Source organism: Colletotrichum truncatum, assembly GCF_014235925.2.
Source record: "Colletotrichum truncatum strain CMES1059 chromosome Unknown Contig_0006, whole genome shotgun sequence".
Taxonomy (NCBI): Eukaryota; Fungi; Ascomycota; class Sordariomycetes; order Glomerellales; family Glomerellaceae; genus Colletotrichum; species Colletotrichum truncatum.
In genome coordinates, this window is record NW_027222403.1 from 1445964 (window position 1) to 1473754 (window position 27791).

The following is a 27791-nucleotide window of genomic DNA, read 5'->3' on the forward strand; positions in this document are numbered from 1 at the left end:
TCAGGTTGTTGTTGATAGAAGGGGTGGGTGAGGGTGAAGGAGGAAAGCATTTCTTCAAGACTTTTTGGGCTTCGACAGACACTCACTTTTTATTTCTTTTCTTTTGATTCCCTAATTTTCTCATCACCGGTAGATAGGAACCATAGGAGCCGAACGAGGCAAGGCTAGAAGCCCAGTTGCATCAACACGTTGAGGGTTCTACAAAATTGGCCTTTTTTTTTTTTTTTTGGTCTGTCGTCATAATCTATCGTGAATTTCTTTGCTGTCCAGCTGGGTCTCCCCACGTATCAAGGTGTTCCATGACCCATTTCTCATGCTCGATTACTGGATTTCGTAATCTCCCTTTCAGCGGCTATTAAGATCTGTAGTAGCATCGGCATCGGCCATAGCGCGGTACCAAAGGATTCTTGCAGGGCCTCCATTCGCCCTGACTGCTACTCTTCTGCCATCCGAATACCTCCATCCGTGCCGGGACGCTGCTACCAAGGGGTCGCCCATGCTACAGCTTCCGTCGGCTGGCACGCTTCTTCTCCTGCTCATCATCTTCCTCGTCCACATCCATTGCTTCATCATCAACCTCTTCGGCATTATCCATCATGCTTGTGCTGCCACGTTTGTTGTATCGCTGGGATCTCGACGTATGACCTAGGAATCCACTGCCAGCACTACGCTCACCGCCGGCGTGCGAGTGTCCAACGGCCAGCTTACGGGAGTTCGGATCCGGATCTTTGCGGGTTTCCTCGACAAGGCGCATCAACCGAGCCTCTTGCTCCGCCTTCTCGCGCTGGAGGCGTGCTGCGGCGTTCCTGATACCGGCGATCTGAGACTCGAGGTCGCCAAGAGTCGACTCGCAACGCGCGGACCAAGCATGCAAAGCACGGATCATAGGGGGGACGGCACCAGGAGCAAGGTCGCGAAGGGCGGCGAGGGAGTTTACCTGCACGACCTGACGGTGTGGGTCAAGGGTGGCATCCAACAAGCCGGCATAGATTGCGGAGATGATGAGGTCTTCAAGAGCGCGGGCGGAGGGGAGATCGAGAGCGGATTGTAGGGCGGCATAGGAGAGGTTGGAACGCTCACGGGCGAGGGTTAGGAGCGAGAGTTGGCGAAGTTTGAGGGTCTGGGCGTCATTAAGCTGTGGGAGCTGTTGTTGCTGGGAGGCGGAGAGGTAGGCGGCATAGGTGCCATGGGAGAAGAGCTCGAGTAGGGTTAGGTGAGGTATGAATTCTGAAGACTGGGCAAGGGCTTGAATCTGTGGCGTCGAAAGAAGCTCGGTAAAGAGGAAGGTATTCGGATTAGAGGTCGCGCGGGTTACGAGGTCTGCGGCGGCGCGGGGGGATGTGGCGGACTTGCTCAGGGCCAGAAAAGGCTACGATGGTTAGCAATGGACGATTAACGGCAGCACCCTTTGGACGACAAATGCCTACCTCAAGGGCGTTGAGAGCTTTGGTTTGTTCCATCTTATGAGCTTCCTATTGGTGATGCTCAAGATGTGGAAGGTGGGGAAGTAATAGCTAGCTGTCGTCACTCAAGTTGCAATAACTCAAGGTGGGGGTATGACGAGGCTGAGAATCGCACGTCGTTGGGTTGGTATCGGACGAGACAGACAAGGCTGAAGGGGGGAAATTGATTGCCCCGAGCTGGTGTCTGGCTCGATCACCTGTCGTCAAATGTGGAGGGATGGAAAGAGATGGGGTAGTGTTTCTTTGGGAGAGGTATGGGAATGAAGCTTGTGTCAGATCCGTTTGAGGTGCCGTGTAGGCAGCGGCTGCAGTTGGGAAGGGGGCGCTACGGCTCCGACGCGGGGCAGGCAACTCGCGGCGTGGTGGGGCCCTAGGCACTGAGAAAGCCGACTGGTCTTGTCATACCTCAGTGCTTTCCACACCAAACTGAATCTTCCATGCTGTCCACTAAACTTTTCCGGACTGAAAGGGCACATGTCACCTAAAGACTTCCTTTGTCTTTCTTTGGGCGGCAGGGGCTGAGTGAGCCCGTTTACACATCAAATGTACTGGAACTAGGCTAGAACACAGGTGAGGATTGTGGCAAGTTTGGAAAGTTTGGAACCACAGATTACCTTTGCAGGCAACGAGCGCATTTCATCAGTGATCTATCATCCTACCTGGCTACTGTTTGAGGTTTTTTTCCTCTATCATCGTACTTTGGAAAGGAGAGGAGCACCTTACTGTTCGAGGAAGGTGAAGCTGGGCTATCGACTTGGCACAACTTCTCGGCAAACTAGTAAAGGATTCTCCCCTCACTGCCGGCCAACTCGGAAGTACTTATCGTACGTTGTTGGCTCTCTTTTCGGTACCTACACACTCGCTGCACTGCTGACAAAAGATAGCCTACTGTGATTGACAATGGTAGGCCCCCTTGGGCGGAGAGACGGAACTACCTTGGATCCGGCAATGGGACTTGTCCAGCGCAGATAAGATAGCACACTATAACGGTGGATAAAACACTTGTAGTTCACAGAGGTTGGTATCAAGGAAATATCACACAACCTGTGATACCTGAACCGAGTCTGTCGGGATATATGATTTGTATTCCTTACTAGAAGCGCACAGACCGTGGCCTCAGGAGCATGAAGCTTAGCGCTCAAAATCAAACTCCGAGACAGAAAACGAGAGCCAATAGACGCACCGAATGGCGGTGTTTGGGCGGCTTGAGTCCGAGGGCGAAGCTCAATTCGAACCCAGGAGATCCTAACCACCAACTGCCGCAGGAACCGTGCCCGGAATGTTTTGTAGAACTTCGTTCGAAACAGGTTGTGTCCAGACACTAGACACTGACTCTGCCGTGCTTCGTCTCGTGGCGCATGGGCTCTGGCCTGGTAGAATCGGAAGAGAGGGGCGAGGTGGTATTCCTCTTCAGCTGACGGCAGAACATGACATGGGGCTACGTGCGTACTGACTGACGACTGAAGATTGTCTTGTGTGCCACTTCCACTGGAAGCTACGAAGAAATGTTCTTTGTAGGGGTACAAAGCCTAACTCAGTCCTGACTCAGGGTCCGGCTTTGCGTCACTTGGAAGGAACAACGATGTCTGACATGAGCCCCAGGATTCGGGGAGTGCAAAGGTCGGTTGCTCGTCCGTTCCTAAATCAGAAGACGACGTGATGATATCTAAGATCACTAAGGGAACTAACCTACACGAGCAGTGGCGAGCGCGATCCTATCTTAGATTTGCCCAGAGAAAGGAGGGAAATAGGAGGATGGTAGGAGGAGCCCCGTTCCAGCTGTGGCGCCCAAGGGCCGAGAGCTGCAGCGGCGGGCAGAATAGCCCGTGCGACCCCATTGGTCACGGCCCGTCTATTTCCTTCTTCTGCAGCCCACTCGAGGCAGTTTTTTCTCAGGGTTCGACACAGGTGAAGGCCAACTGAGGCCGACTGTGTTCGGAGACTGGGGCGTTTTAGTCAGGGCAGCTCCGGTATGTTCCAGGGTGTGGGAAACGAACAGGGGACACTCCCACCTGCGAAGCGTATCTTACAGGGAAGTACGTCCTTACGTACACTACAGAGCAGCATTTCAGCGAGCCCTTACCGAGCCCAATGTCCCGTTCTGTCACGGAAGTAACAACCAGCATTAGGGACACTATGGTCAGAGGAACATTGGCTTCCCCCTCCCCCCTCCTCCACTTATTACAAACACACATACGCCCCCCGGCCGCAGTTCCACGATTGCGCCAGATGATAGATCCCGGCTACGCCGCATGTGTGGGAGCACACACCCGTCCTCGCTGCCGCTGTACGTATTACCTCGAACAGCATGCATTCTATTCTGCTCATGGTCCGCGCTACCACCCAGCCAGCGAAACTCTTTTGCCATTCTCACCCCTAGTCTATGCGGTCGAGACACACTGGCTGACAAAAGCCGACCTTCCGCTTCTGTCCCTTCCAAGCTTCTCTTGCCTTCCCCAATCGTGCCATTGATCTGCCACCGTTTTCTTCGTGCCTCTCTGGCTCTATTCCTAATCCTTACTTGTTCAACTCGCTGGCCCACGGCCTCTCTTTTCTTGTTTTAACCTCCGCTACGACACACCAGCACATCCGCACACGCAATAGCTCCCACGATACCCACCTTTTGCAACCCGTAAATATTCCTAGGAAGCCGGTCTTCTGGAGCACCCCCCCTATCCTCCCTTCGAAGTTTATTTGCCTTCATCCTCATTGCCGACCCGACCTTCTCTGTCGATCAAAAGCATATTTCGTCACATGGACAGCTAGCCGGATAATGAAGGCTGGAGCCAGATAGCTGGAGACCCAACCCCCAAGAACTGAAGCGCGAACGAAGATCGAGGCTGGCCCTGCACCCCGACTTTATCATCTTCTAGTCGCATCGATTTTACAAAATCATCAATACCATGGCTCCTCCGAATATCAAAGTTCCGGGGCCGAATGAGTTGGCCCCACGGGCTACTCTAGCCACACCAACCGCTACCCAGTGGGCGACAACGACCCTTAAGGTCGGCGGCATGACGTGAGTTGAGTCCTGTTGCGATTTTGTCGCTGTTGCCATGTACTTACCATCCGTTCCAGCTGCGGCGCCTGTACCTCCGCGGTCGAGTCCGGTTTTAAGGGTGTCGATGGCGTGGGAAGCGTCTCCGTGAGCTTGGTCATGGAGCGCGCCGTGATCATGCACAACCCGGAGGTGATTTCTGCTGAGCAAATCGCCGAGATTATTGAAGACCGCGGGTTTGACGCCGAAGTACTATCTACAGACCTACCGTCGCCGATGTTCCCGACAGGCCAGGACCTGTTTGACGCTGACGAAGACGCTGGCCTGCTCACAACGACGGTTGCGATTGAGGGAATGACTTGCGGCGCTTGTACATCAGCCGTGGAGGGAGGCTTCAAGGACGTCCCGGGTGTAAAGAGCTTTAGCATATCCTTGCTCTCTGAAAGAGCCGTTATTGAGCACGACCCGGATCTGTTGACTGCCGAGCAAATTGCCGAGATCATTGAGGACCGTGGATTCGGCGCTGAGATTGTGGATAGTGGAAGCGCACAACAAGAAAAGCCCAGAGCGAGCAGCAACCCAACCAGCTCAGTGGCAACAACAACAGTCGCTATTGAAGGCATGACCTGCGGAGCTTGTACGTCTGCCGTGGAGGGGGGTTTCAAAGAGTTGGACGGTGTATTGCGCTTTAATATCAGCCTGTTGGCGGAGCGCGCTGTTATTACCCACGACACGACGAAACTTTCCGCGGAGAAAATTGCCGAGATTATCGAGGATAGAGGCTTCGGTGCCGAAGTCTTGTCGACCGCATTCGAAGTATCTGCGCATGGTGGCGCCTCCTCAACCGCGCAGTTCAAAATCTACGGAAATCCGGACTCCACTCAAGCCTTAGCCCTGGAGGCGAAGCTGGCATCTATTCCGGGTATCAACACCGCGAAGCTTAGCTTGGCTTCATCGAGACTGACTGTCACACATCAACCCAACATCATCGGCCTACGAGGTATTGTTGAGGCTGTTGAAGCAGAGGGTCTCAATGCTCTGGTGTCCGACAACGATGATAACAATGCGCAGCTTGAATCGCTTGCCAAGACCCGAGAGATTAACGAGTGGCGGAGAGCCTTCAAGTTGTCACTCTCGTTCGCCATTCCCGTCTTTCTTATCAGCATGATTATTCCCATGTGCTTTCCAGCTCTAGATTTCGGTAGCTGGGAACTACTAAACGGCATTTTCCTCGGCGACTTGATCTGTTTAGCGCTCACGATACCCGTCCAGTTCGGCATTGGAAAGCGCTTCTACGTATCAGGCTGGAAATCCATCAAGCACGGGTCGCCAACTATGGACGTCCTCGTTATTCTTGGTACTTCTTGTGCCTTCTTCTTCAGTATTATGGCTATGTTGGTGTCTTTCTTATTCCCGCCGCACACGAGACCCGCTACCATTTTCGACACCAGCACCATGTTGATCACCTTCGTCACCCTGGGCCGGTTTTTGGAAAACAGAGCCAAGGGGCAGACCTCCAAGGCTCTTTCCCGCCTCATGTCTTTGGCACCCTCGATGGCCACCATCTACGCCGACCCTATTGCTGCTGAGAAAGCTGCCGAGGGCTGGGAGAACGCAGCGGTTTCCGGTGAACCCAAGACGCCCAACCGCGATGGTCACGCAGCAGAGGAAAAGGTCATCCCAACTGAGCTCCTTCAAGTTGGAGACGTCGTTATTCTTCGTCCTGGTGACAAGATTCCTGCTGATGGCGTTCTGGTCCGTGGTGAGACTTATGTTGATGAGAGCATGGTTACCGGTGAGGCCATGCCAGTCCAGAAGAAAAAGGGCAGCTTCTTTATTGGGGGCACGGTCAACGGTCACGGACGCGTCGACTTTAGGGTCACTAGGGCCGGTCGTGATACTCAGCTCAGCCAGATCGTTAAGCTTGTTCAGGATGCCCAGACTACTCGCGCTCCTATTCAACGACTTGCCGATACACTCGCTGGCTACTTTGTTCCCACCATTCTTCTGCTTGGTTTCCTAACTTTCCTTGTCTGGATGGTCCTCAGTCACGCGCTCACAAATCCACCAAAGATCTTTACTCAAGAAGCTAGCGGCGGTAAAATCATGGTGTGCGTCAAGCTGTGCATTTCGGTCATTGTCTTTGCCTGCCCCTGCGCTCTCGGTCTGGCTACACCCACCGCTGTCATGGTGGGCACCGGCATTGGCGCAGAGAATGGCATTTTGGTCAAGGGCGGTGCTGCTTTGGAGACGACCACCAGAATTACGCAGATCGTCCTTGACAAGACTGGCACGATTACTCATGGCAAGATGAGTGTGGCTGAAATGAAACTTCTTCCCGCCTGGCAGGATAGTGAATGGAGACGCCGACTCTGGTGGCATATCGTCGGCCTCGCCGAGATGGGCAGCGAGCATCCTGTCGGTAGAGCTGTCCTGGGGGCTGCTAAGACAGAATTAGGCCTGGACGATGAAGCAACCCTCGAAGGCAGTGTGGGCGAGTTCAAGGCTGCTGTTGGCAAGGGTATCAACGCCCTTGTTGAGCCTGCTGTCAGCAACAAGCGCACCCGTTACCGTGTTCTCCTCGGCAATGTTCGCTTCCTTCGTGAGAACGATGTCAACGTCCCGGTCGAGGCAGTCGAGGCTTCTGAGCAGCTCAACGTCAAGGCCAACTCCAGCTCCAAGAACACATCCGCAGGTACCACAAACATTTTTGTTGCCATCGATGGCACTTACACCGGCCACCTCTGCCTCTCTGATACAATCAAGGAGGGCGCTGCGGCCGCCATCGCTGTCCTCCACCGCATGAAGATTAAGACTGCCATTGTTACCGGCGACCAGCGCTCCACTGCGGTCGCTGTCGCGGTCGCTGTTGGTATCTCTCCTGATAACGTATTTGCTGGCGTCTCTCCGGACCAGAAGCAAGCTATTGTCCACCAGCTTCAGGAGCAAGGCGAGGTTGTCGGTATGGTTGGCGACGGCATCAACGACTCTCCTGCCCTTGCGACTGCAGATGTAGGCATTGCCATGGCCAGCGGCACCGACGTCGCTATGGAAGCCGCCGACGTTGTCCTCATGCGTCCTACTGACCTTATGGACATCCCCGCTGCGCTGCACCTCGCCCGCTCCATCTTCAACCGCATCAAGCTCAACCTCGCCTGGGCCTGCCTCTACAACGCCATCGGTCTTCCCTTCGCCATGGGCGTTTTCCTCCCTTTCGGCTTCCACCTCCATCCCATGGCCGCCGGTGCCGCCATGGCCTGCAGCAGTGTCAGTGTCGTCGTCAGCTCCCTTCTCCTCAAGTTCTGGACCCGCCCGAGTTACATGGTCGACCCGTCCATGCAGACTAAGCGCCGCGGCTTTGGTATTATCGAGAGGATCAAGTATGTCGTCCGCCGCATCAGGGGCAGACGCACTCAAGACCAGGGCTATGTGCCCCTCGCCAATATGGCAGACCGGGACGAGTAGCTGGATTTGTGAATACGCATCTTAGAACAAAGAAAGGGTTCAACAAGGAATAAAAATGAAAGGGTATTAAAATAATACCTCCCTCAGTGTGATTAGAAGAATATAGGTTATTGGCTCGAGTAGTTGATTTGTTCTTTTTTTGTTTGTACAGTTTCTGGCTTCTTGCGTCCGCAGTCCTTGGCAGCATAGCACCGGAGTAAATGAAGTATTTTATTTTGTCCACAAATTAAACAGTATCAAGCTTGTATGGGACGTATCTCTCTGACGACTTTGCGCATTACTCTCCTAACCCAGTTTATTTCCCGCGTGCCATCATCCTTGTTGTTGTTTTTTGGCCTTGTTAACCTGTCCTCATGGATATGGTTTTTTTTTTTTTTGAAAGGTAAAAGCTATAATAGACACATTTTTTGCAACTTGTTCCTCCAGATCTCGATTTTTAAGAAATAGTTAAACCCCCAACGCCATGCTATGCAATGATAAAAAGGGATACAAAGCGGCAAGGATTTCCGTAAGAGTAAAAATTAGACGCCGGCGTACGTTTTGCCGACGATTTGACTGCCGCATGCGCTCGTCCCCTCCTCGTCGCTGAGCATCCGGCTCCATAGCCTCAACTCGTCTACACTCACGTTCCGCTTCGCGAGCTCCCACTTCACGCTCCCTGGTAGCGATGCCGTCTGGCCCCCACCGGCGGATATTAATGGTACGGCTGCCTTCTCGCCCTCGCCCTTATTCTTTGACAAAATGCCGAAGCGGAGACCAACCTCGGTAACGGTGACCAGGATACTGATAATGATGAGCACGATGATGATCCACGTGATGTAACTCATCTTCGCGTCCGCGACTGAGTCGGCCAGAATCTCGGCGAGGTCAAGGAAAACGCGGCAGCGTTCGTTGAGGACTTTGATGCGCGGATCGATTTCCAGGTACTCGCGAATGGCAACGTAAAGCGGATGGAGCGTTGGTTCTGAATCCCAGAAGAAATTCGGCACATCGAGGATGTTTGATGCTGCGAAAGTCAGACAGGTATCACCCTCAAATCTGTACTGGACGATATGACTGGAAGTGAAAAGAAAGGTGGAGGCAGACTTACAGAGGTTAATATCGACACGAGATTTGAAAAGTCTCCCAAGAATCTTAACAATCTCCGTCCTCGTCATGTTCAGCTCTCCCGTAAGGGCTAAACGTTTGGGTACGTGCTGCGCGTCGAGCATTGTTTCACTCATGCGTTCTTCGAAAAGACACAGCTTGGTGCTCTGCGCGATGGCGTGGCTGATGGTCAGCTTCACCATGTGGTCGCTCCTCGGGAGCAGGGTGATCATGTCGTTGAAGATACGGGGTCGCTTTACGTCGGCGCTGTACTCGAAGTGGAACTCTTCCGTCTCAAAATCTTCCTCGTCGAGGGGGCGAGTAATGAGCGAGAGGCCATTCTCGTTTTGCGCAAAGGTCAGGTCTGCAAGGATATCCTTCTCCTGGTGCTCCGTAAAATTCCAGAACACGACCACGCCATACGAGAACAAGAACATCTCTGCAAAATTCTTCGCGTCAGGGGCCAAACGCGCGAGCGGCGATGAGTGCGGATCGTCGGGGCTCTGCTCTCGATGTCGAGGCGAAGAGTCATCGTACACGCCGTTCCCATTGATAGGGCTCCCCGTGTAAGCAAACTCTTCAAAGTAGCCCTCATGGTTATCCCGTTGCTCGCTACGCTCAATTTCCAGGTCAAGCACGGTCTTGCCGCTGCCTGGAGTCTTGACAATTGGCCGACTGCGCACGCGGTAACCCTCGTTGCCATTCAGCAGCGGCAATGAATAAATAGCGTACAAACAATCGTCGTAGAGCTTCGTTTTGGCCTCGTGTTTTTTACGAAGAAATTCTGCTGTGGATTGCATCTTGTAGGATTGCGCCGTGCAGTATGCCGTCAACCTGGCCAGCTTTTCCCTCCGCTGGACTTTGGGTAGACGCTCTGCATAGCTCTTACCGCGGATGCCGCCTCGTTTGCGAAGTACGTCAAGTTCTTCGTCGCGAAGGGGGCGATTCTCCTCCTCCTCAAACTGCCGGGCAATCTTGCTCGCCTCTTCATCAAGATCCTCGTCAGAGCCAGGTTTATCGTCGGTCTCGGGTAGGAGGACGAGCTTCTCGCTGATCTTAGTCGTACGGGAGGGCATGCTCTGCCCAACCATCCTAGTCTGAAGATTCGGAAGACTAATGCCGGGCCCGGTACTCGCACGGCGCGAGCCCGATGCTGCTGAACCAACCACATTTGGGCGTTGGGTAGTGGGTGGTACTCTGGGTTGGCCTGATGGGATCTCGGACGCGTACTGGAGAACGTTGTCGACGGATATAAAGCGCATTGCGGGTCGGGGTTGGCCAGCACCTAGACCGGTATTTTGGCGCTGGAGGGCACCTCGAGGTGGAGGACGCTCTCGCGAGTCGGTCACCTACAGTAGAACTTGCATTAGTGGACAGACGGTCCTTAGTGTTTTTGGGATTGGGGGGCGTGAAATGGGGACAGGATTGCGACGGACCAGCACTGTTGGGCCTCGCTTCGCGGACGCCATTGTAGCGGTTGATGTCGGACTTTTGGATGCTAGAAATTGGACGTTTCTATTGCGCGACAGGCACCACGGAGAAGTTCGTAGTGGAAGGTTGTCGTCGGATGGCCAAAACCATTGGGCGATTGTCCGGCTGCGGTTTCTGGACATGACGGAAGCATTTCAGGAAAGTTCAAAGCGCTGCACCGCCACATTGTGTCCTGTGGCTGAATCTACGTCATAACTAAGACTTGTCCGTCAATATATCAACCAGGGTCTTGAGGCAGTTGAGATGAAGTTTGTGAGCAACTACGAGACATCAGATACCTGTTTTTCATTCACTCAATTGTATGGTCTTTGTTGCGTTTAATAATTAGCTGAAAGGGGATCCAGTCAGAGGAAGAAGTCAAAGATATCCGACATTAAATACGTGATAAAGGGGAATCAAATAAAGAAACCATATTTAGTTCAGGGAATGGAACAACGTTGCAATTGTCGTGGTTTTATGACACATCCCTGTCCCCAAGAAATACGTCTTGAAAGAGAAACCTCCAACTAGCAGGGACCACAAATGCAATGTCCCAGAAACCCGAAAGATGGTGAGAAGACGCCGTGGCCTGACATTCTGGTGTCATCAGACCCTAAATGATGAGCAGTGCTTGGCCTTTGTCAATATGTTTCCCAAGCTTTGAGCTATCGTTCGTTACCGATACATTAAAGCACAACATTCTTTTTCTTGTCTTTTCAAAGAAACTACAATAGCAAACTTATTCATTCCTTGGATTCCACCCAACGAATACGGCATGTTTATCTCCACCAACCTTCGCCAAGTTGTTATAGAAATGGTATACCTAAGGGCAACATCTCTCAACATGAGGGCCGATTCGATTGGAAAAGTCAAAAGTCGTACAAGTGATTTAGTTAGAAGCGGCTTGGCTCAACCTGACTCTCTGTAGCCAAAAAAGCCATCAATGAGGATATTATGCCAATTCGAACATTTCTCATACTAGTAAATCTGCCTGAACGCCCCGCAAACCTGGTATCTTTGGCCCAGAACCCAACAAGAAGAGAACTCCCGCGCAATCTCAACACTTTGCACATTGTCGGAGGGTATGTATATCTCCCAGCGCATCAATCCGCCCGCCTAGCTCGCCAACTACCAAATGGCTCGCTCATCACTTCATGTCCTTGTTTTGTAGAGTTTCCTACAGTTGACCGCTGAAGATCGCCCTCATCCATATCGGGACGGCGCTTGTCCCCATCCCTGAGGAGGCTGGCCTTGAACAGGCGGCGCGTGACCCCATCCTGGAGGAGGTTGAGAATGGATAGGCGGAGGGTGCTGGAAGCCCGGCCCGCCCCCGCCCTTCATTGCCGTGACGTCGGGGCGGCTCTCCAGCGGCTGAGCAAAGTTGCAGATGTGGCAAGCGACATCGGTATATCCCTTGAAGGAAAGAGGAATAACAGGCTAGAAGATGAGGCATTAGCTTGGGATGCGCTCTTGTCCAGCATGCTGCGGCGCCGCCCAAATGGCCACCAGACCAGGCTATGGCGATGGAAGAAGAGAACAGCGTACTCACAATCCAGCAGAAGGTAAACCACGGATGGCTCTTAATGACGTGGCCAGCCATGTTGTGACAGTTGTGACACTGGCAGACCAAACCCTCATAGCCCTCGACGGGCTTGCGGAAGGTGTGCTCGCCGCACACGAAGAAGAAGAACATTGCGGCGGGCGCGGCGCACAGATGCAGAAGTGGTTGGAGGTCTTTGGCGTCTTGTTCTGTCACCTGATAATATGTCCTCCGCTGTCCCCTGAATTGGCGTCTGTCGGTGTCGCGTTATACAATATCACCCCTTGCGAGAAAGACTTGGAACGAAATCAACACTCGGTATCGAGGGTTCCAATAGCGAAAAATTCGATCGTGGGAGGAACCGTTGGATGGCAGGAAGAACAGCTGACGTTGGAGGGGACCAACGGGCAATTAAAGCTGTACTTTTAGGACCGAAAAGTGGCAGGGAATCTCGATTCCAGATGGGCGTGGAAGCAGGGGGGTGGCCCAAGCTCTCCGGCGATGGAAGGATTATGAGTGGCACGAAGAAGAAAAGAGGGATGAACGAAAGACTCTGATTGATGGTCCGGCTAGCTGGGTGTGTGACTTGTCTTGCGTGTCCTCGCGAGGCGGTGCATCCTTGGCAGACCATCCAAATCTCTACAATGTAAAGTACTGATTCACCAATAAGGCAATATCTGTCGGAGGCAAAGGAGAATGCCATTCCATATTTGTCGGTTACAGACTTTCCTGACGGGTAAAACAGACATAGTTGTGAGCGACTCGTGACCTGTCTTGATACCTTGGCGACGGAGGGCGCTCTGTAGCAGCCCCCTTTTGCCTCCAACTCTTATGCAGAAGCCTTTTGGAGGTAAATTTCCCTAGAATTAAACTCATGCTCTTGTAGCGAGGTCACTCCCCGCTCAATTGCCTCAGCTGCAACTCCGCCTGACCGGCTGAAAACCCGGGGTCATCCGTGAACCGCCGCCACATCCGGCAGCGCCTGGTTCGGGGGGACCATCGGCAACTGCGCCAAAAATCATTAGTTGTCGTTTCTCGGCGTCCCTTCCCCCTTATCGTTTACAGCTAATTTGCGTCCTACGGTTGTTGCGACTGTTTTGCAGATAGTCTAAATGGAAATAGCTTCATGAAGGTTGAGGTGGTTCAAAATAGCAAGATGAAATCATGACTTTTCCACCCCAGCCCGATGTTCCCGCCCGTGCTTGCCGCTGCGACGCACAGAAATTCAACAGCAGCCCATCGGCTAGTTTTCCAGATGTCCACTAGCTTTAACCCTTTTAGCGCCATGCAGCCCCGAAATGCCCCCGCCCACCTGCCAGGCTGGTCTGCCCCTCGCTGCCTGCTGCGGTAGTAGGGCCCCCAATGGAACCAAACTCTCTCCACTGCGTCATCCCGCGGAACCAACCTAACACCGACCTCCGACCGCTCTCAAAAAATTTCGCCCACGAAGAGAAAGATAGCACTATCGCGAGGCCTTCCACTGTGTGACACCACCCTGTACATTGTTTCACAAGCCTCGGATCAGTTCTACTAGCAGCCAACACTGCTGCAGTCTTGTGTACGAGCTCAATTACGAGGGTTCAGCTCTCGTCACAAAGCTGAAAGCATACCATAGTCATCACCCCCCTCGCACACCTATGCTAGCGGACCCGCGATAGCTTCAAAAATGCTCTACGACCTTAACATCCCGTGGACACCCTCCACCTCACCCGCCGAACTCAACCGCACAATCTCCTTCGCTTCTTCGCTGGGCTACTCAGTCGTCGCTCTCAATAACACAATAACGCCCCCAATCCCCTCGCAAATAACGAACCCCCTCCCTAAATTTCCGTCCGCCTCTCCTTCGACATCACAACAGCCACGGGCAAAAGCGCCAACTGTCCTCCACCGCGCGACGGTCCTCCTCTCCGATCCTTCCCAGAATTACCGTCTGCCCGCACTAGCAGCAGCTTATGACCTCCTCGCCGTCCGCCCGACCACTGAGAAGGCCTTCCAGGCCGCCTGCCTCTCCATGGCCGAGCCCTCGCTGATATCTCTCGACCTGACGCAGCACTTCCCTTTCCACTTCCGCCCAAAACCGCTAATGGCTGCCGTGTCCCGCGGCGTGCGCATTGAGGTGTGCTACGCCCAGGTCCTGTCCTCCCCGTCCGGCCAGGGCCCGACGGACGCCCGAGCCAGGGCATGCTTCATTTCCAACCTCGCCTCGCTCGTCCGCGCGACAAAGGGCCGGGGGATTGTCGTTAGCAGTGAGGCCAAGAATGCATTGGGACTACGCGCGCCGGCCGATGTGGTGAACCTGCTCGCCGTCTGGGGCCTAGGGAGCGAGAAGGGCACCGAAGCGCTTGGGGTCAACCCGCGCGGCGTGGTTGTCAATGAGGGAATCAAGAGGACCGGGTTCCGGGGTGTGGTGAACGTTCTCGAGGTTGGTGGGCGAGAGGGCGACGACGCGAAGAAGAAGGGCGAGGGGAAGAAGGGAGAGAACGCTGGCAAGGGAAAGCAGGGAGAAAAGGGCAATAACGCCCAGAAGCGCAAGACCCCCGACGAGACGGGAGACGGGCCGCAGCCGGCGGTCAGCAAGCGGCAAGCCAAGAAGTTGAGGCTAGCGCAAAAGGAAAAGGACAAGAGCTCATCATAGGAGTGGGAGGAGCTCAGCTAGCTAGGTTTGTAGAGATCATACGTATGGGTTGGGCGGACATGTCGTTTAACGCTTTATGATACCCCTTGGGAAGCAAAAAATCAAAAAAGAGAAACAAAATTCATCAACATCAATCAAGATCTGAACGACTTACGCCAAGTTACGTTGACCGGGGAAACATTTTTTGAGGCCTTTTTTTGGGTTCTTGTATTTTGTTTTTCACGCACCACGCCAGCATGGGGCATAATGAGACTCGCTCATTCTTCCATTTTTGGGGTTTGAAAATAAATGCTAAACGAACCTGGTATGCGATGTGAGGGGGAGATTTTGTGTGTGTGTGTCTGAATGTTGTTGTTTGTGCTTTTTTGTGCAAAGGTAGAAATGAATTATATACAGCTGGGGTTTGAAAGTTTTGGCCATTCCCCCGTTCAATTAGTTCCCCCCCTTTGGGAGAGAGAGAGAAGGGGGAACAAAAAAAGGAGAATAACCAAATTACCTGTCGCTCGCGCAGCCGGACGGAGGGAAAGGTTGTTCCAATGTCCAGATTTTCTCTTTTCCGTCTCTTCCTCCACAAGTTTACATATATATATATATGTACCGGATAAAAGCGTCCCTCCTCGCCCCCTTCTTCGGAATTTGCACCATTAGTTACCACCTCCGTCCGTCCAAGAATCGAATTTTGAATAAAAGTGAAAATGAAATGTCTTCTAGGGTATTCGTATGCCGCTGCTGCAAACTGCTCCGTCAAAGTCGTCGGCGTCAGTCCTTTTCCGTCCCTCACAGTCCATCCCCAATGCCAAGCCTATTTCCTTGTAATGGTAGCTTGACAGAGGGGAGTTTCCAGTGAAGGGTGAATCGGTTGGGTTTTCACAAAAATCGTTCTCATGCGTCGTCCTCATTCTCGACCACAGCCTCAGGCTCCATCACCGCCGCCTTCACACCGGGGGTCGCGCGGGCCTGCAATCCGGGAGCTTGCTGGACGAGATTTCCTAGGACGAGCTTGCTGCTCAACGACAGACCGCTGACGGCAATATTGGGCGCGGCGGGGTTGACGGCGATCATGGGCACCGTGACTTGCGGAGCAGGCACGTTAGCAGCCGGGTTGGCGCCACCATTTGAGCCAAGACCACCCAGGTTGATAGACGACGTGGGGCTGTTGCCCGCGGCTGGGTTGCCAGCCTGCGGAACGGCCGCGGGTTGCGAGGGAGAAGCCGGGCTTGCTAGTCCGGGAGCAGCGAGGGCGGGTTGCGAGGCAGCGGGAATTACTAGTGGGGGGCCAGCGGCGGGCGGTTCTGATATACGAGTCAACATTTGCTGCGAGAAAATAGAAGTTTGAAAGCCAAGACTTACCGGCCGCAAGAGGAGGAGGAGTCGAAGGCGTAGTGACTGCTGGAGGGGGCGCTGCCGGTGGCACCAGAGGAGCGGCGGGAGGAGCTGCAGCAGGAGGCGGAGGCGGAGGAGGAGGCGGGCAGCTCTGGGTCATGATGACTGGGGGACTATGATGTCTGTCAGTATGCAAGTCTCAAGTCATTACATCGGATACCACCGTGAAAACGTACGGAGCAGCTTGCGTGACGAAAACCGTCAACGGTGCGGGGATCGAGGCATTCTGGAAGACTGTCTTCGTCACCGTGACGGGCGGCGGCGGCGGTGGCGGCGGTGGCGCTGGCGGCATCGTGGGACAGTTGTTGTTATTGTTATTGTTGTTGTTGGCGTTCTTATGGCCGCTATTTTGTCGGTTGCCGTTCAACACATCGAGGATGCCCGCGAGGATGCCATTGCCCTCCGTCAGTTTCTCAACGTTCTCTGCCGGCACAGTCGTCACTTCCACACCAGCATTTCCTTCGACGTTGACGATTTGCCTCTTTACGGCATCCTCCCTCTTATGTTCAATAACCGCACCCTATTGTTGTGTAAGTCCTCGTTCTTACCTGCCGGGTCGATGGCCGTCGCCTGCATCCTTCAAGCCAAGACAACGCACCTGAACAAATGTTGATAGAGCTGCCACCGCGAAAACTAGACTTTGCCTCATCGTGAAGACTCTTAAATGTGCGAGAAAAGCTGGTGACAGTGAGATGTCCCCCCAGCGTTTCTCGACTTTGTTTCTTCCTTTTCCTTGTCGGTACTCGTATAAATCGATCTCGTGGGCGTTTTCAAAAGAGTGGAATGCAACAGGCCAGCCGTCGTTGAAGTGTCAGTGGGATCAACCCTTGGTCAAAGGAGCGTATGGTTTGTATGGCTAGTGGAATGGTTCGGAAACCTTCACACGACCTTATTCGCGATTACGATGGGTGAGGAAAGGAAGGTGGTGGGAAAGAGTAAAGTTACGGGCACGCAGAGGGTCACCTGCAGAACATTGTACATAGTTTGGGCAAGATAGGATGGCCAAGACCCGAGTAATGAGAGACTGAGGGTGTGGGGACCGGGAAGGGTAGCAGGATGGAGAAGCGACCAAACACACGAACAGGGGGGTGGCATGTCATGAACGGTGTATCGTATGAAGACGATGATGTGAGAGAGCTCGGCCAAAGAGCTCGACCACAGTCTGCCGTCCTTCCCGTTTGCCCTGCAAAAGCGCAAATCTATCGCCAGATGCACGGCACGGAGTTTAAGAAATCGACGAGCGAGGGCCAACTACGACTGGATCAGACGGTGAACGATCAAGACACACAAACAACTGCTCGAAACTTCAGTGGAGCAGGCTGCAAATCATTCATCATCAGGAGGGGATATACACTGGATGGACTGAAAAAAAAAGGGGGACCAAGTCACCGAGATCCGAGTGCATCGCGACTCTCTCATTTTGCTTGCCCAAGGAATGCTCAGGCCTTGCGTCGCCACACTCCGTTCAAATTGGCTCTTAGGCTTCGGCGCACCGGTTGCCAAATTGTTGCCAAGTCTGGAATTCGCCAGAACGGCGCGGATGCGGGTCTGGACTGGTACGATCCGGCCTTGTCGAAGGCGAGGGCTGACTGGGAAGCAGGGCAAGACAGTTAAAAGTTGCCATTTTTGCGTCGTTGGATGCAGGCGGTTCCCATCTAGAACCAGGGGCAAGCCGAGGTGACCAGGGTATCTTCCAGGAACGGCAGACTTTGGTGACTGCGAACTTCAGGGCAGCCAAGAAAATTACAAGGGGGGACCCTGTGGCTTTGCTGGCGGGATCTTGAGCAGGCTTCGATCGGAGATGGAGACTGTGAAAAGCAAAGCGTTGTGGATTCCATGACCCTTGGCATGGGACAACCTTGGGCTGATTGTCTAGGGTTTGAGACATGCCCCAGACGGAGACCGTCTGAGACGGGGATGATGCGCCGCAACGCGTCCTTCTTAGCGGCTCCGAAACCACGAGAGCGCCAGATCATTAATTGAAAAAATATCGTTTTTCTCTCCCGGGCGCGCTAGGTCCAGTGACAGCAGCGCTAAACCGAGTCCCCCAGTGGCCCCCCTAAGCAACGCACACAGATGCACCCATGCCGCAGTGGGAGAAGCGGTTATCCCACCCGTACATAGTATGTTGAGATGGGTTACATGCTTGTTGTATGACGAGAAAGAAGGTCATGCGATATGTCCCTCTCTTCGCCAACGGGTACCCATCTTCCATTGTCCTTCTCAACTCTCAACCCTTGAATCCTTACCTAGTCCTCACTCCCACAGTCTCACACTTCTTCGAAAGGGTTGCTCAGCTGGAAGCCGCAAAGGAAACTTGTTTCCGACGGGCGGCCTTGCGGAATATATTCACACTTTCCAGTGATCTCCCCCCCACCCCTTCTCCTCAATCAGCTGTTGCTTCTGTGGCATCTGCGAACTGCTTTTGACTCAGGAACGAGCAATACGTTGTATCTAAAAATGAAGAAAATAAAAACCTAGAAGAATGCGGGAAACAAACTTTCAATTGGTTTCCCCAGAGTCACAGAGTACCGGCAGTCATTCTTAGCGGCGCGAATCATTGGAGCTGGGCATGGGAGATCGACTGTACCCCCATGGCGCTCCAAAACCCGAGCTGCCATGGTCGGTAGAGAAAATGTACACTTCCACAGCGGGAACGATGGGGTACGCTACAACATCCACGTGAGGATCATTCCTGGTGTTGCAATCAGATGGATCCTCCAGTATCTAACGCCTTCTAGAGAGGGCAGCCGCCGCACCTTCGTTCGCTTTACGAAACCATGAGGGCTCTCAGACTGGCACTGATGTTGGTCCCATCCCAAGTTACACTACCACCGTGAAGGAGGGGGGGAATGTCTTTGCAGCAACCAATGAGCCCACCATTGAGACAGGAGGTGTCGCTGGCACGTTGCGATTGCGTAGGCTCGATATCTCCGTGCGTGTAAGAGAACGGACAAAAGCATTGAGATGGCTCCGTCGTCCAAAGTCCGAAAACACTCGCTTCGTAGGGGACTCGCTTCAAGTGGCTGGAGACGGCTTCGACCGAAGATGGGTCAGACAGTGTCGTTCAGGCAATCGTGTTTGATGACTGAGAATTTCGCCCAGTCATACTATAGCCGCATATTCCCCAAGTACTACGGCAAGCCACAGCCACGAGCTGGAGGCCAGGGGAAGTGCCTGGCTGCTTAAGTAATGCGATATAGTCCATATCGATAGCATACTGAGAAAGTCATAGCATTGGACAGGAGATGTTGCAATACCGTGGGGAAATGAGTCCGTTGTTTCCGTGGACTTCTGTACCCCCGTAGATGTTGGTGGTTGGCGACGGTGAGGAAAGCTCTTCCCTTCTATCGCGGATCTTCGGGCTCCCGTGGACGTACTAGCCTGGTGTTGTGAGAAGGAAATCCATGTGAGCTTGAGACTAACACCCCTTTTTTCGCTTCAGCAAGTCCTTGCCATTAATTCCAAGGATATGGGTGTCATGATCGGGAGTCGGGAGTGCCAGTCTCGTTCGTTTCACTCAATTTAGTGGGGACAACCTGGGCACATGTGTGTGTGTGTGGTGTGTGGCGTAAGGATCCACTATTTACTCCCTTTTCTAGTTTGTGTGGCTTTTGATCTGTGGCTGGGCATCGCGGCCCTCGGTACTCTCAAATCTCCGATCGATGGAACAGTCCAATGTACCACGATCATACAAAATGTGTGGCATCGGTACACGGGCCTGTGTGAAGTGACCCGTCATGGCGGGCCAAACAAAGTCAATGACGACGTTGAAGCCTTCTGCTCTACCCCGAATCCTCACTAGACTGAGGCTATGCGACGAGCCATCGCGATTTTCGGCCTTCACTCATAGTATATGAAATCGGTGGTGACAGCGTCAGCAGGCTTGTTGCTGTATGTCGTCCTTCTAACTATCCCTCTGTAGTACTCAATCCAAGGTGGTTCACTAACACCTGTCGATTCTCGAGTGTTTCAACAATTTTACCAATCGTCTCAGGTTTTTGAACCACATCTCATCCATCGCATACACGCGCAAACACACAAGCCCACGACAGTGAGGTCGACAATCACTCCAAAATGACGACTGTACATGTTCTTGACGATTACTACCTGGCCATCACGGCCCTCATCACGATAGCATACCAGCTATTCTTCTTTTCAATAGCCTTCAGTTTCAAGTTTGACAAGCTCACCGGTAAGAAAGCCGCTCCGTTCTCGCAGCATCACCGAAGCCCCATCATGAGTCCCATAAACTAACACCGCAAGACTTCGCTGGCGGCACAAATTTCGTTCTCCTAGCCATCATCACTCTTGCATTTAGCGGCTACCATCATGCACGCCAGGTCGTCGCTTCCATCTTCATCATGCTCTGGGCCGCCCGCCTCTCGGGCTTTCTTCTTTTCAGAATCATCAAGACGGGCAAGGATGATCGTTTCGACGATAAGCGCGACAAGTTCTTCCCGTTCTTGGGATTCTGGATCTTTCAGATGATCTGGGTCTGGACCGTCTCGCTGCCCGTGACCATCCTGAACTCGCCCAACGTCACGCAGTACCCGCAGCACTCGTTTGGTACGGGAAGAGACATTGTCGGCATCATCTTTTTTGTTGTTGGCTTCACCATGGAGGCCGTGAGCGATGCGCAAAAGTTCGCCTTCCGACAGAACCACCCAGAGCGCGAGGCCATTTGCGACAAAGGCTTCTTCAAGGTCTCGCGGCACCCTAATTACTTTGGCGAAATCATTATTCAGTTCGGTATGTCCGTTTTTTTAGCGTCTTACGCGGCGCCAAGTGATACACTTCTTACTGCGTTGCCCCCAACATCTTGGCACCCCCGTCATTCAAACCCCCAAGAAAGTTTATATCTGACATCTGCAAAGGCATTTACATGATCGCCGTCTCGTCTGCCGCTGACGGTTACGTTGGCGGCCAAGCCTTCAAAGCTCTCTACGCCACCATCGTGGGCCCTTTCTTCCTGACGCTGCTCCTGATGTTCGTCTCGGGCCTGACCTTGCAGGAGCGTCCCGGCGCCAAGAAGAGATATGAAAAGGGCCAGAACTGGGAAGGATACAAGCGCTACCTCGACCGCACCAGCATTCTCATTCCCTTCCCGCCGCAACTGTATGTTCGCATGCCCACCATCCTCAAGCGGACTTTATTCCTGGAGTTCCCAATGTACGTGTTTGACCCGGCGAAGCACTCTGATGCCGCGGTGAGGGTCGAGGAGGGTGAGCACCGGCACGAAGACGTCACCAAGCCACCAGTGAGAAAGAGTGGCGAGGAGAGCCTTGTCGGACAGTCATCGTAGGTTACGATACTGGGATAGAGATGGGAGTGGTAGTAATAATTATAATGTGTATAACGGTATCACGAAGTGACTTTAGGCAGGGCTAAGATAATGAATCGACTAATGCTTACTTTCCACTCCCAACTCACACCCCACGGATGTGACAATGCTATCGTGTAAGTTCTAGATGAGGCAAGACTAACGTTATCCCCTGTGTTAGAGCCCTTCTCGATATTACCTATGGCATTCACATAACCTTTTTCCGTGAGCTTCAGACGTTGTAGTCGCAAACCGGCTTAACGGCGGGTTTCAGTGTTCCGGCACACCCGCCGTTCCCCCGCAGATCCGTCGGCTGGTCCAGCGCCTCCTGCGTGTCGCCGTAGTCGGTGTACTCGGCCTCTTCGCGGTGGGTCTCGGCCCCCTCCGGGATGGGGACCATCGCGTTCTTGGTCCAGATGTGCACCGCCGTCTTCCAGTCGAGGCCCTCGATGCAGCCGCCTTTGACCGAAACGACATTCTTGTCCTGGGATCTTGTATGAGCCATCACCTGTTTCCGTCCGAGCAGAGGAGTCCTACCGGTGTGCTGTGTATCAATCTTGTGCCGCAGTTTCGACAAAAGTAGCTAGGTTTTCATCAGTTCACTTACTCTTGACCTCGCGCGTACCTAAACAATTGTCCAGAAACTCACCAATGAAGCGTCGTGCCCGTCGCAGTCGGCCTCCTACGAAAACCAGTCAGCAAACTTTCATTCTCCGCCGTCGTTACTTTCTCATCATCTGCACTTCTCTCACCTCGCCACCCGACAATCGTCGTCCACCACCTCTCCGGACGCTTACACCTCCCCCCTCCCCTTGGATATCACTCACGAGTAAACCCCCAGCAACTCTAGCGGAGGAAGCTGGAACCTAGGGAAAATCGCCGAAGTCCCGAACGCAGACCCCGTCTGCCGCTTACACTCATCACAGTGGCAGACATACAACCTCAAGGGTTTGGGTAGCGGTGTCTTGAAGGCCACCGCGCCGCATTGGCACCGGGCGTCCATTTTGTGACGTCAGACGCGTGGGGTCACTGTCAATTGAGCCAAAGGCCAGGCTTCGTTCGGGTTTGATCTCTCTCGCCAGGCGACACTGTTAATTGACTTCTCCTCGATCTGATTGACTGCCCCAAGGAAGAGTGAAAAAAAAAAAAGGATTATTTGACTGCAAGATGACTGAGGTTTCACATGTAAGTAAAGCAAGTTATGGTACCTCAGGACGAAAGTAGGTTGAGAAGTCAGCAAACAAAGAGAAAGTACCGGAGCGAGGGGGGATGCGTGCACGGGATCCTCCCGTCCTTTTTAAACCAATGACTCCCACGTCCACGTCTGAACAGGAACAAAAACAAAATAAAAATAAAAATAAAAACACAGAGAACCACATGACTCCCACTTCCACAGACGCGTCTTGCTCCCTGGCGTACATTGGAATTAGATGGGAGTGAGGGTAATCGGTATATCGCGCGTTCAGCTTGCGCTGTCGCATCTCTCAGGCGTAGGGGTCCATGTAGCGGTTACAGAGACAGTGAGTCACGGCCGATGGGTGCGGGGCAATAAAGCCCGTCTTGATGAATGGTGAGACGGGGGGGGAGGGGGGGGGCCGTTCGAGGGAACCACACCGCTTGGTGCGAGACTGTCGCGAAGTCACATGGCATGCGGTCAGGGGGGGTGGCGGAGGATGTCGAAGAACGTAAGCAGGTAAGCAGGAAATTGGCGTTCTTGTATGCTGGATTGTGTGGTAAAACCATGAGGAAAAAAAAAAAAAGACTACTCAAAAAGTCCCGAAGCGCGACTCGAACCTTCAACACCACCATTCTCACCACCATTCTCAACTTCCCAGCCACCATCATATGTGCATATCCTAACGTTTCTAAAACTCAGTGCAGGTCAAAAAGATCTTCAATTCAAAATTTCAAAATAATATAGATGGCATAAGATGTTAAAGAAGGTATGGTATGAGGCGGAGGGGCCAGGGAGTGGGAGCGATGGCACTATGGACTTTTGGGAGATGCTCCAACAAGTGAGCATTACACTGCACTTAAGCACTCGGCCAAGTGCTGGTCCATCTCTTCTTGTTCCGGTGAAAGGAGTGGCGTGTGTGTTCCCTATAGACCTCTGCCTGTTTGTATGCGGTCGTCATCGAGGTGCCTGATCTGTTATCGCTGCCTGCCGTGAAGGTGAAGGTGAAGCGGAACGCAAGATCTGGGTGAATTCTCACATTATATCACGTGAGGACTCAATTGTCAACAAAGACACACAATCGCAATTATTAACCCATAATTAACTGTGAGTCCTCTCTGATAAAGTGATAACATTGGATACCTCTGTCTAAGACAAATACACTGTGTCAAATGTAAATCAAATAGTAACCAGCACATGTCGGCTCGTTTTGGTGATACCAAGGCAGCCACGAAGGATTGTCGAAAATCTCACCAGGCTTCTATCAACAACTACTGGGGAAATAAAAGTAAATAGAATGGCGTTTTGATGAACTCTCTTGAGCCTACCCGTCAAACAATTTGACAGAAGCCGGGATGTACATGATCAACATTTTTCTTGCCTAGAATACAAGATAGATAAAGAAGACCTGTGATATAGAGTCACATTCATTGAACACAGTATTGTCATAAAAGTATCATTGTCATCTATCATGCCGGTTATCAAGGGCCTCTTTGTTGTATTTTTGCCTGGTAGCTGTTCGCATGCCCTTGCTACCTACCCCTTGTGGATTACCCTAAAGAAATATCCTATGAATGAGCCCAAGTCCAATGTTGACTCAAGTGTAAGATACTCCTGCCCACAGTACCAGGCAAAAACCTTATCCCTCGCCATATAAATCCTCACCCCAGACGAGGCATTCATCAACCATGACTCTGTGTCTCATAACTGCTTGTAAGAGAAAATCGAAAAGCCGCAAAGCTGTTGTAGAAAAGGTGCTCGAAAAATCAAGTGTCCCCGACTTTGTTTCTTCAACAGTCTTTGTCATAACGTAAAGTAAGGGCATCAGCAGGAGATGTTGCGCTTCCGAGTCATTGCGACTTTCTGACGCGGACCAGAAAAGTTCATATTGTCAGCGACCAGAAAGGGTTTGTACTTTTTGTCGAAGACGCCACCAGGAATCCAGGGCTCGGCCTCAGTGGCATGAAGCCGGCTCATGATAGCGTTGAGCTTGGTATTGTTCTTGGTATCCAGCGATCCAAGGACGTCAAGGTCTCGAGTGTTGTTGCGGTTGGCAATCATACTGGGACCATCGACGAAGGTAAAGATAAGAATATGAACAATGACAACGAAGAAGTATCCTATCAGTAGAGCAAGGGGCTTGACAATCATCCAGATGGCGCGCTTGATAAAGCTGTCGATGGCAGGATGCATGCGCATGAAGATGATGGTGATGATGATAAGGATGGGGATTCGGACCAGAGGAGACCAAGCGGTTGAGTAATCGATATTGTCGCAGTCAGCGCAGCGAGGCATGAAACGACCTCTCATAACATGGCCGCACATTTTGATCTGTAACAATCAGCCAACTATTCGGTATTGTATGAAGGTAATAATACCAAGCGTGTGAGTAGTATTTTTTTGTTGTGTACTCAGTTCTTCGTAGTAGAATCTGCCTCTGTCAGTGTCTCGTTCAAAACAACTCTCAAGGAAACACACCGATTTCTTGAGATTGGATTTCGCGTTCTTCTTTTCGTAGATGTGCGGTGAAGTCTCGTACGGGTTTGTAGACGGGAGAAGGATGATCAAAGGGGATAGGATAGTACAGCGCAAAGGATATCGATTGAGGATAAAGGGCGCTAGGTGGTGGTGAAATAGAGTTGATCAAGTGAGAACCAGTGATTGTTTGTGAAGAAGACGGGCTGGCTGGAAAAAAAGAAAAAGGGTAAGAAGTTGTCAAAGTGGAAGGTACGGCAAGGTCATCAACACCAGATGGCAGGAGCGAACAACCGCGACTTCTTCATCTTTCCGCGGACAGCGACCTCTAACTCCCATTCACTGAAGTCAACAAGCAAGGTACAAAGAGATTGAGTAAAAAACAACTGTTTTGGGCTGAAATTTGCCTGTGCTGGTGTCCTTCCTAACTCCTGACGCCTGACTCCTCGAATTTAGATTTCCATCGACGACCCTTCCCATCCATCCAAACCAAACAGCCCAAATACATTCCAAATTCCTGGAGAACCAAATCAGTACCCATAGGGCTCCTCCTTTTGACCCTCTCTAGCAGCGCTTTTCCTAGGGCCCCGGTCTTCCATCAGCCTCTCAACACATCTCACGATGACTTTCTGACCTTCCTCCCTCTCTTCATTCAGGATGGCCTCAAGAGCCCCGCACCACTCAAGCTTCTGCGCGTCATCCCAGTCCAGAACAGTGAGCTCGACTTCAATCTGCTTCAACGCTCTCAACTTCCGAAGTCCCTCCTCGATCCATTCGGGCTTTGGATCCGGAAAATGTGAAATGTCCATGGCCTGGGCCTCTGCATTGTTGTTCAGCGCGGCAAATGTGGCAGCGGGTTCGAATATCCCACCTCCTATCAGTATCTTTAGCCTCAAGCCCCGGAGGCCATTAGTCCAGCACCCGCAGAGGTCGATCCATTCTTTGAGCGTAGGGCTGGTGAAATCTCGTCCGAGCATCTCCAGCCGGGCGTACCGCATCTCGTCACGCTGCCAAGGCTTCAGGCCGCGGGTGAAAGCCCGCGCGGCCCAGAGACCCGAGGAAAACCAATTGACGAACACGAATTCGTTAGTGCGGAACGGCAACATACTACATTCCGCGTAAATTTGGCGGTTGGTCCGGAGCAGACTCGAGGGAAGGCCACAGACGGGGCGGTGCGGAGATAGTAAGAGGTCCTCATCCTTTTTGTCGTCGCGATTATGTTCTTCGTTGCTGCCGGCGACTAGTTGGCTTGTTCCTTTATCTTCAATCGTGACTTCTTCAGCATCTCCCTCTGGTTTGATGAGCTTGAGGAAGTACGAACTGTATATTGGCGTGGGGTACCATGGCGCCAACTGGGCGTGTTGAATCGGGTGCATCAGATGCACCCAGCTGTATATCTGTTGGCGGATCTCGTAAGGAAGATCCAGGAATGGGCACTCTCCCGCCGGCGTGGAGGTTGTCAACATGGTAGGCCTCGCAAACGGCACCTGTACCGTCTCCGTCTGTGTGCTTGACATGGTCTTAGTTTCAATCTGTTTGTAGTGTGCAATAGCTCCCCAATAACACATGTATAATCTGCATCTATCGAGATGGGGGTTGTCAATAGGTGACTAGATTTCTCATCAACCGTACTCAATGAGAAGTGTATGAATGAAGGGTGATACCTAGTTTGTCACCACAAAACTTATTGGGCAACAATGGCAAACAAACATAAAAGACGTTATGACCGTCCAAAATGAAATCAGAAGAGGAGAAAACAAGAGGAAACACTTCTGGGAGGCTGGCCTTTTGAGTAACCTATATCTAGGGTGTTGGTACCTTACCCCATGTCTCTCATGTGCTTTCTTGTCCTTGCCTAATCAGGCAAATGTACCTGTCCACAAGGTGTCAACCAACTGGGCTACTGGGAATCCTACATTGGGGCCGTGGGAAAGCCCTCCCAATGGTTTCACTGTCTTCCGTCAGCCATGGCGTATTCGATTGGCCCAGGAGAGAAGCGCGGGCGGGCTGACCGGTCAGCATGCGGGCGACAACAGCTCCTCGAGAATTAGACGTTTGAATAACCTGCCCCGAAAGAGGTAATAGGGCATAAGCTGACCACGTCAAGAGTCCACACGCTCACAAGGGAAACCGGCTCTAAGGGAAGTAGGGAAAGGGGGGGAGGAGATTAACACTAAGGCTCGTCTGCCCTTGGCGATGTCAGCCCTATAATGCGCTTTCCTTGTTGGATGTAAGACCGCTACAGAGCATCTAATTGGCGGCCAGCGGGCTTCCGAGTGAGTCGATATTACGACCGTCGTAAATGCGTGACAAGCAAGCATACAGGCAGTAGCTGGCGACCAAAAAGCAACGAAAAGATCTTCTGTCGCCGGGCCCCCAGGCTGCAGACAGGGGCTTTCCCCCATTTCGTTCCGCGACCATACGCCGAGGAAGCTAGATATTCTCCCGCTAGGACATCACCTCCGAGAGGGTCCGGCTATCTATCCAACAGGCAGGTTCAGGGCGCGACGAGAACAAGCGAAGACTCGCATTTGCCCATTTCACACATCTCCTCTCCCCGGGCCCCCCACTTCCATAGGGGGGACAACCCGGCCGTTGTGCAGTCCCACAAAATCCTTCTTGCCCCCCGGGATCGGTCATCCGTACCACCGATATCCGACAACCGACGGCTATCAAGAATGTTCAAGAAGAGACCCCGAAGGACAAAAACAAAAGCCGTCATGTCTTGGTGCGGGGTCCCGCATTGTCTCTGCCGGCCCCTAGTGGAAATACCTCATTC

The 27791-nt window shown here is 52.5% G+C and overlaps 10 protein-coding genes across 10 annotated transcripts; 3 read left to right on the forward strand and 7 right to left on the reverse strand.

Annotated features, from left to right (window-relative positions):
• Positions 1 to 499: 499 nt before the first annotated feature.
• On the reverse strand, positions 500 to 1460 carry CTRU02_209670 (COP9 signalosome subunit 7 (PCI domain-containing protein); the record flags this gene model as incomplete). Its single annotated transcript, XM_036730267.1, has 2 exons — positions 500 to 1369; positions 1428 to 1460. The coding sequence occupies 2 exons, from the start codon at positions 1458 to 1460 to the stop codon at positions 500 to 502; spliced, it is 903 nt and encodes a 300-aa protein (XP_036577967.1).
• Positions 1461 to 4366: 2906 nt separating this feature from the next.
• On the forward strand, positions 4367 to 7926 carry CTRU02_209671 (heavy metal translocating P-type ATPase; the record flags this gene model as incomplete). The annotated part of the gene is made up of 2 exons (XM_036730266.1): positions 4367 to 4482; positions 4542 to 7926. 2 exons carry the CDS (start codon positions 4367 to 4369, stop codon positions 7924 to 7926), a joined length of 3501 nt encoding a protein of 1166 aa, XP_036577966.1.
• Positions 7927 to 8447: 521 nt separating this feature from the next.
• On the reverse strand, positions 8448 to 10481 carry CTRU02_209672 (Sad1-interacting factor 3; the record flags this gene model as incomplete). The annotated part of the gene is made up of 3 exons (XM_036730265.2): positions 8448 to 8932; positions 9017 to 10361; positions 10449 to 10481. The coding sequence occupies 3 exons, from the start codon at positions 10479 to 10481 to the stop codon at positions 8448 to 8450; spliced, it is 1863 nt and encodes a 620-aa protein (XP_036577965.2).
• A 1204-nt stretch (positions 10482 to 11685) lies between these two features.
• On the reverse strand, positions 11686 to 12175 carry CTRU02_209673 (uncharacterized protein; the record flags this gene model as incomplete). The annotated part of the gene is made up of 2 exons (XM_036730264.1): positions 11686 to 11919; positions 12032 to 12175. 2 exons carry the CDS (start codon positions 12173 to 12175, stop codon positions 11686 to 11688), a joined length of 378 nt encoding a protein of 125 aa, XP_036577964.1.
• Positions 12176 to 13688: 1513 nt separating this feature from the next.
• CTRU02_209675 (RNase P subunit p30) lies at positions 13689 to 14657 on the forward strand (the record flags this gene model as incomplete). The annotated part of the gene is made up of 1 exon (XM_036730263.1): positions 13689 to 14657. One exon carries the CDS (start codon positions 13689 to 13691, stop codon positions 14655 to 14657), a length of 969 nt encoding a protein of 322 aa, XP_036577963.1.
• An 882-nt stretch (positions 14658 to 15539) lies between these two features.
• CTRU02_209674 (uncharacterized protein) lies at positions 15540 to 16689 on the reverse strand (the record flags this gene model as incomplete). The annotated part of the gene is made up of 4 exons (XM_036730262.1): positions 15540 to 15949; positions 16008 to 16153; positions 16217 to 16560; positions 16639 to 16689. The coding sequence occupies 4 exons, from the start codon at positions 16687 to 16689 to the stop codon at positions 15540 to 15542; spliced, it is 951 nt and encodes a 316-aa protein (XP_036577962.1).
• Positions 16690 to 20117: 3428 nt separating this feature from the next.
• CTRU02_209676 (uncharacterized protein) lies at positions 20118 to 21345 on the forward strand (the record flags this gene model as incomplete). Its single annotated transcript, XM_036730260.1, has 3 exons — positions 20118 to 20235; positions 20283 to 20792; positions 20918 to 21345. 3 exons carry the CDS (start codon positions 20118 to 20120, stop codon positions 21343 to 21345), a joined length of 1056 nt encoding a protein of 351 aa, XP_036577961.1.
• A 250-nt stretch (positions 21346 to 21595) lies between these two features.
• Positions 21596 to 22366, reverse strand: CTRU02_209677 (glutathione-dependent formaldehyde-activating; the record flags this gene model as incomplete). Its single annotated transcript, XM_070205319.1, has 4 exons — positions 21596 to 21855; positions 21900 to 21946; positions 22013 to 22045; positions 22191 to 22366. The coding sequence occupies 4 exons, from the start codon at positions 22364 to 22366 to the stop codon at positions 21596 to 21598; spliced, it is 516 nt and encodes a 171-aa protein (XP_070060967.1).
• Positions 22367 to 24361: 1995 nt separating this feature from the next.
• On the reverse strand, positions 24362 to 24862 carry CTRU02_209678 (uncharacterized protein; the record flags this gene model as incomplete). Its single annotated transcript, XM_036730259.1, has 1 exon — positions 24362 to 24862. The coding sequence occupies one exon, from the start codon at positions 24860 to 24862 to the stop codon at positions 24362 to 24364; it is 501 nt and encodes a 166-aa protein (XP_036577959.1).
• A 680-nt stretch (positions 24863 to 25542) lies between these two features.
• Positions 25543 to 26580, reverse strand: CTRU02_209679 (uncharacterized protein; the record flags this gene model as incomplete). The annotated part of the gene is made up of 1 exon (XM_036730258.1): positions 25543 to 26580. The coding sequence occupies one exon, from the start codon at positions 26578 to 26580 to the stop codon at positions 25543 to 25545; it is 1038 nt and encodes a 345-aa protein (XP_036577958.1).
• Between the last annotated feature and the right edge of the window lie 1211 nt (positions 26581 to 27791).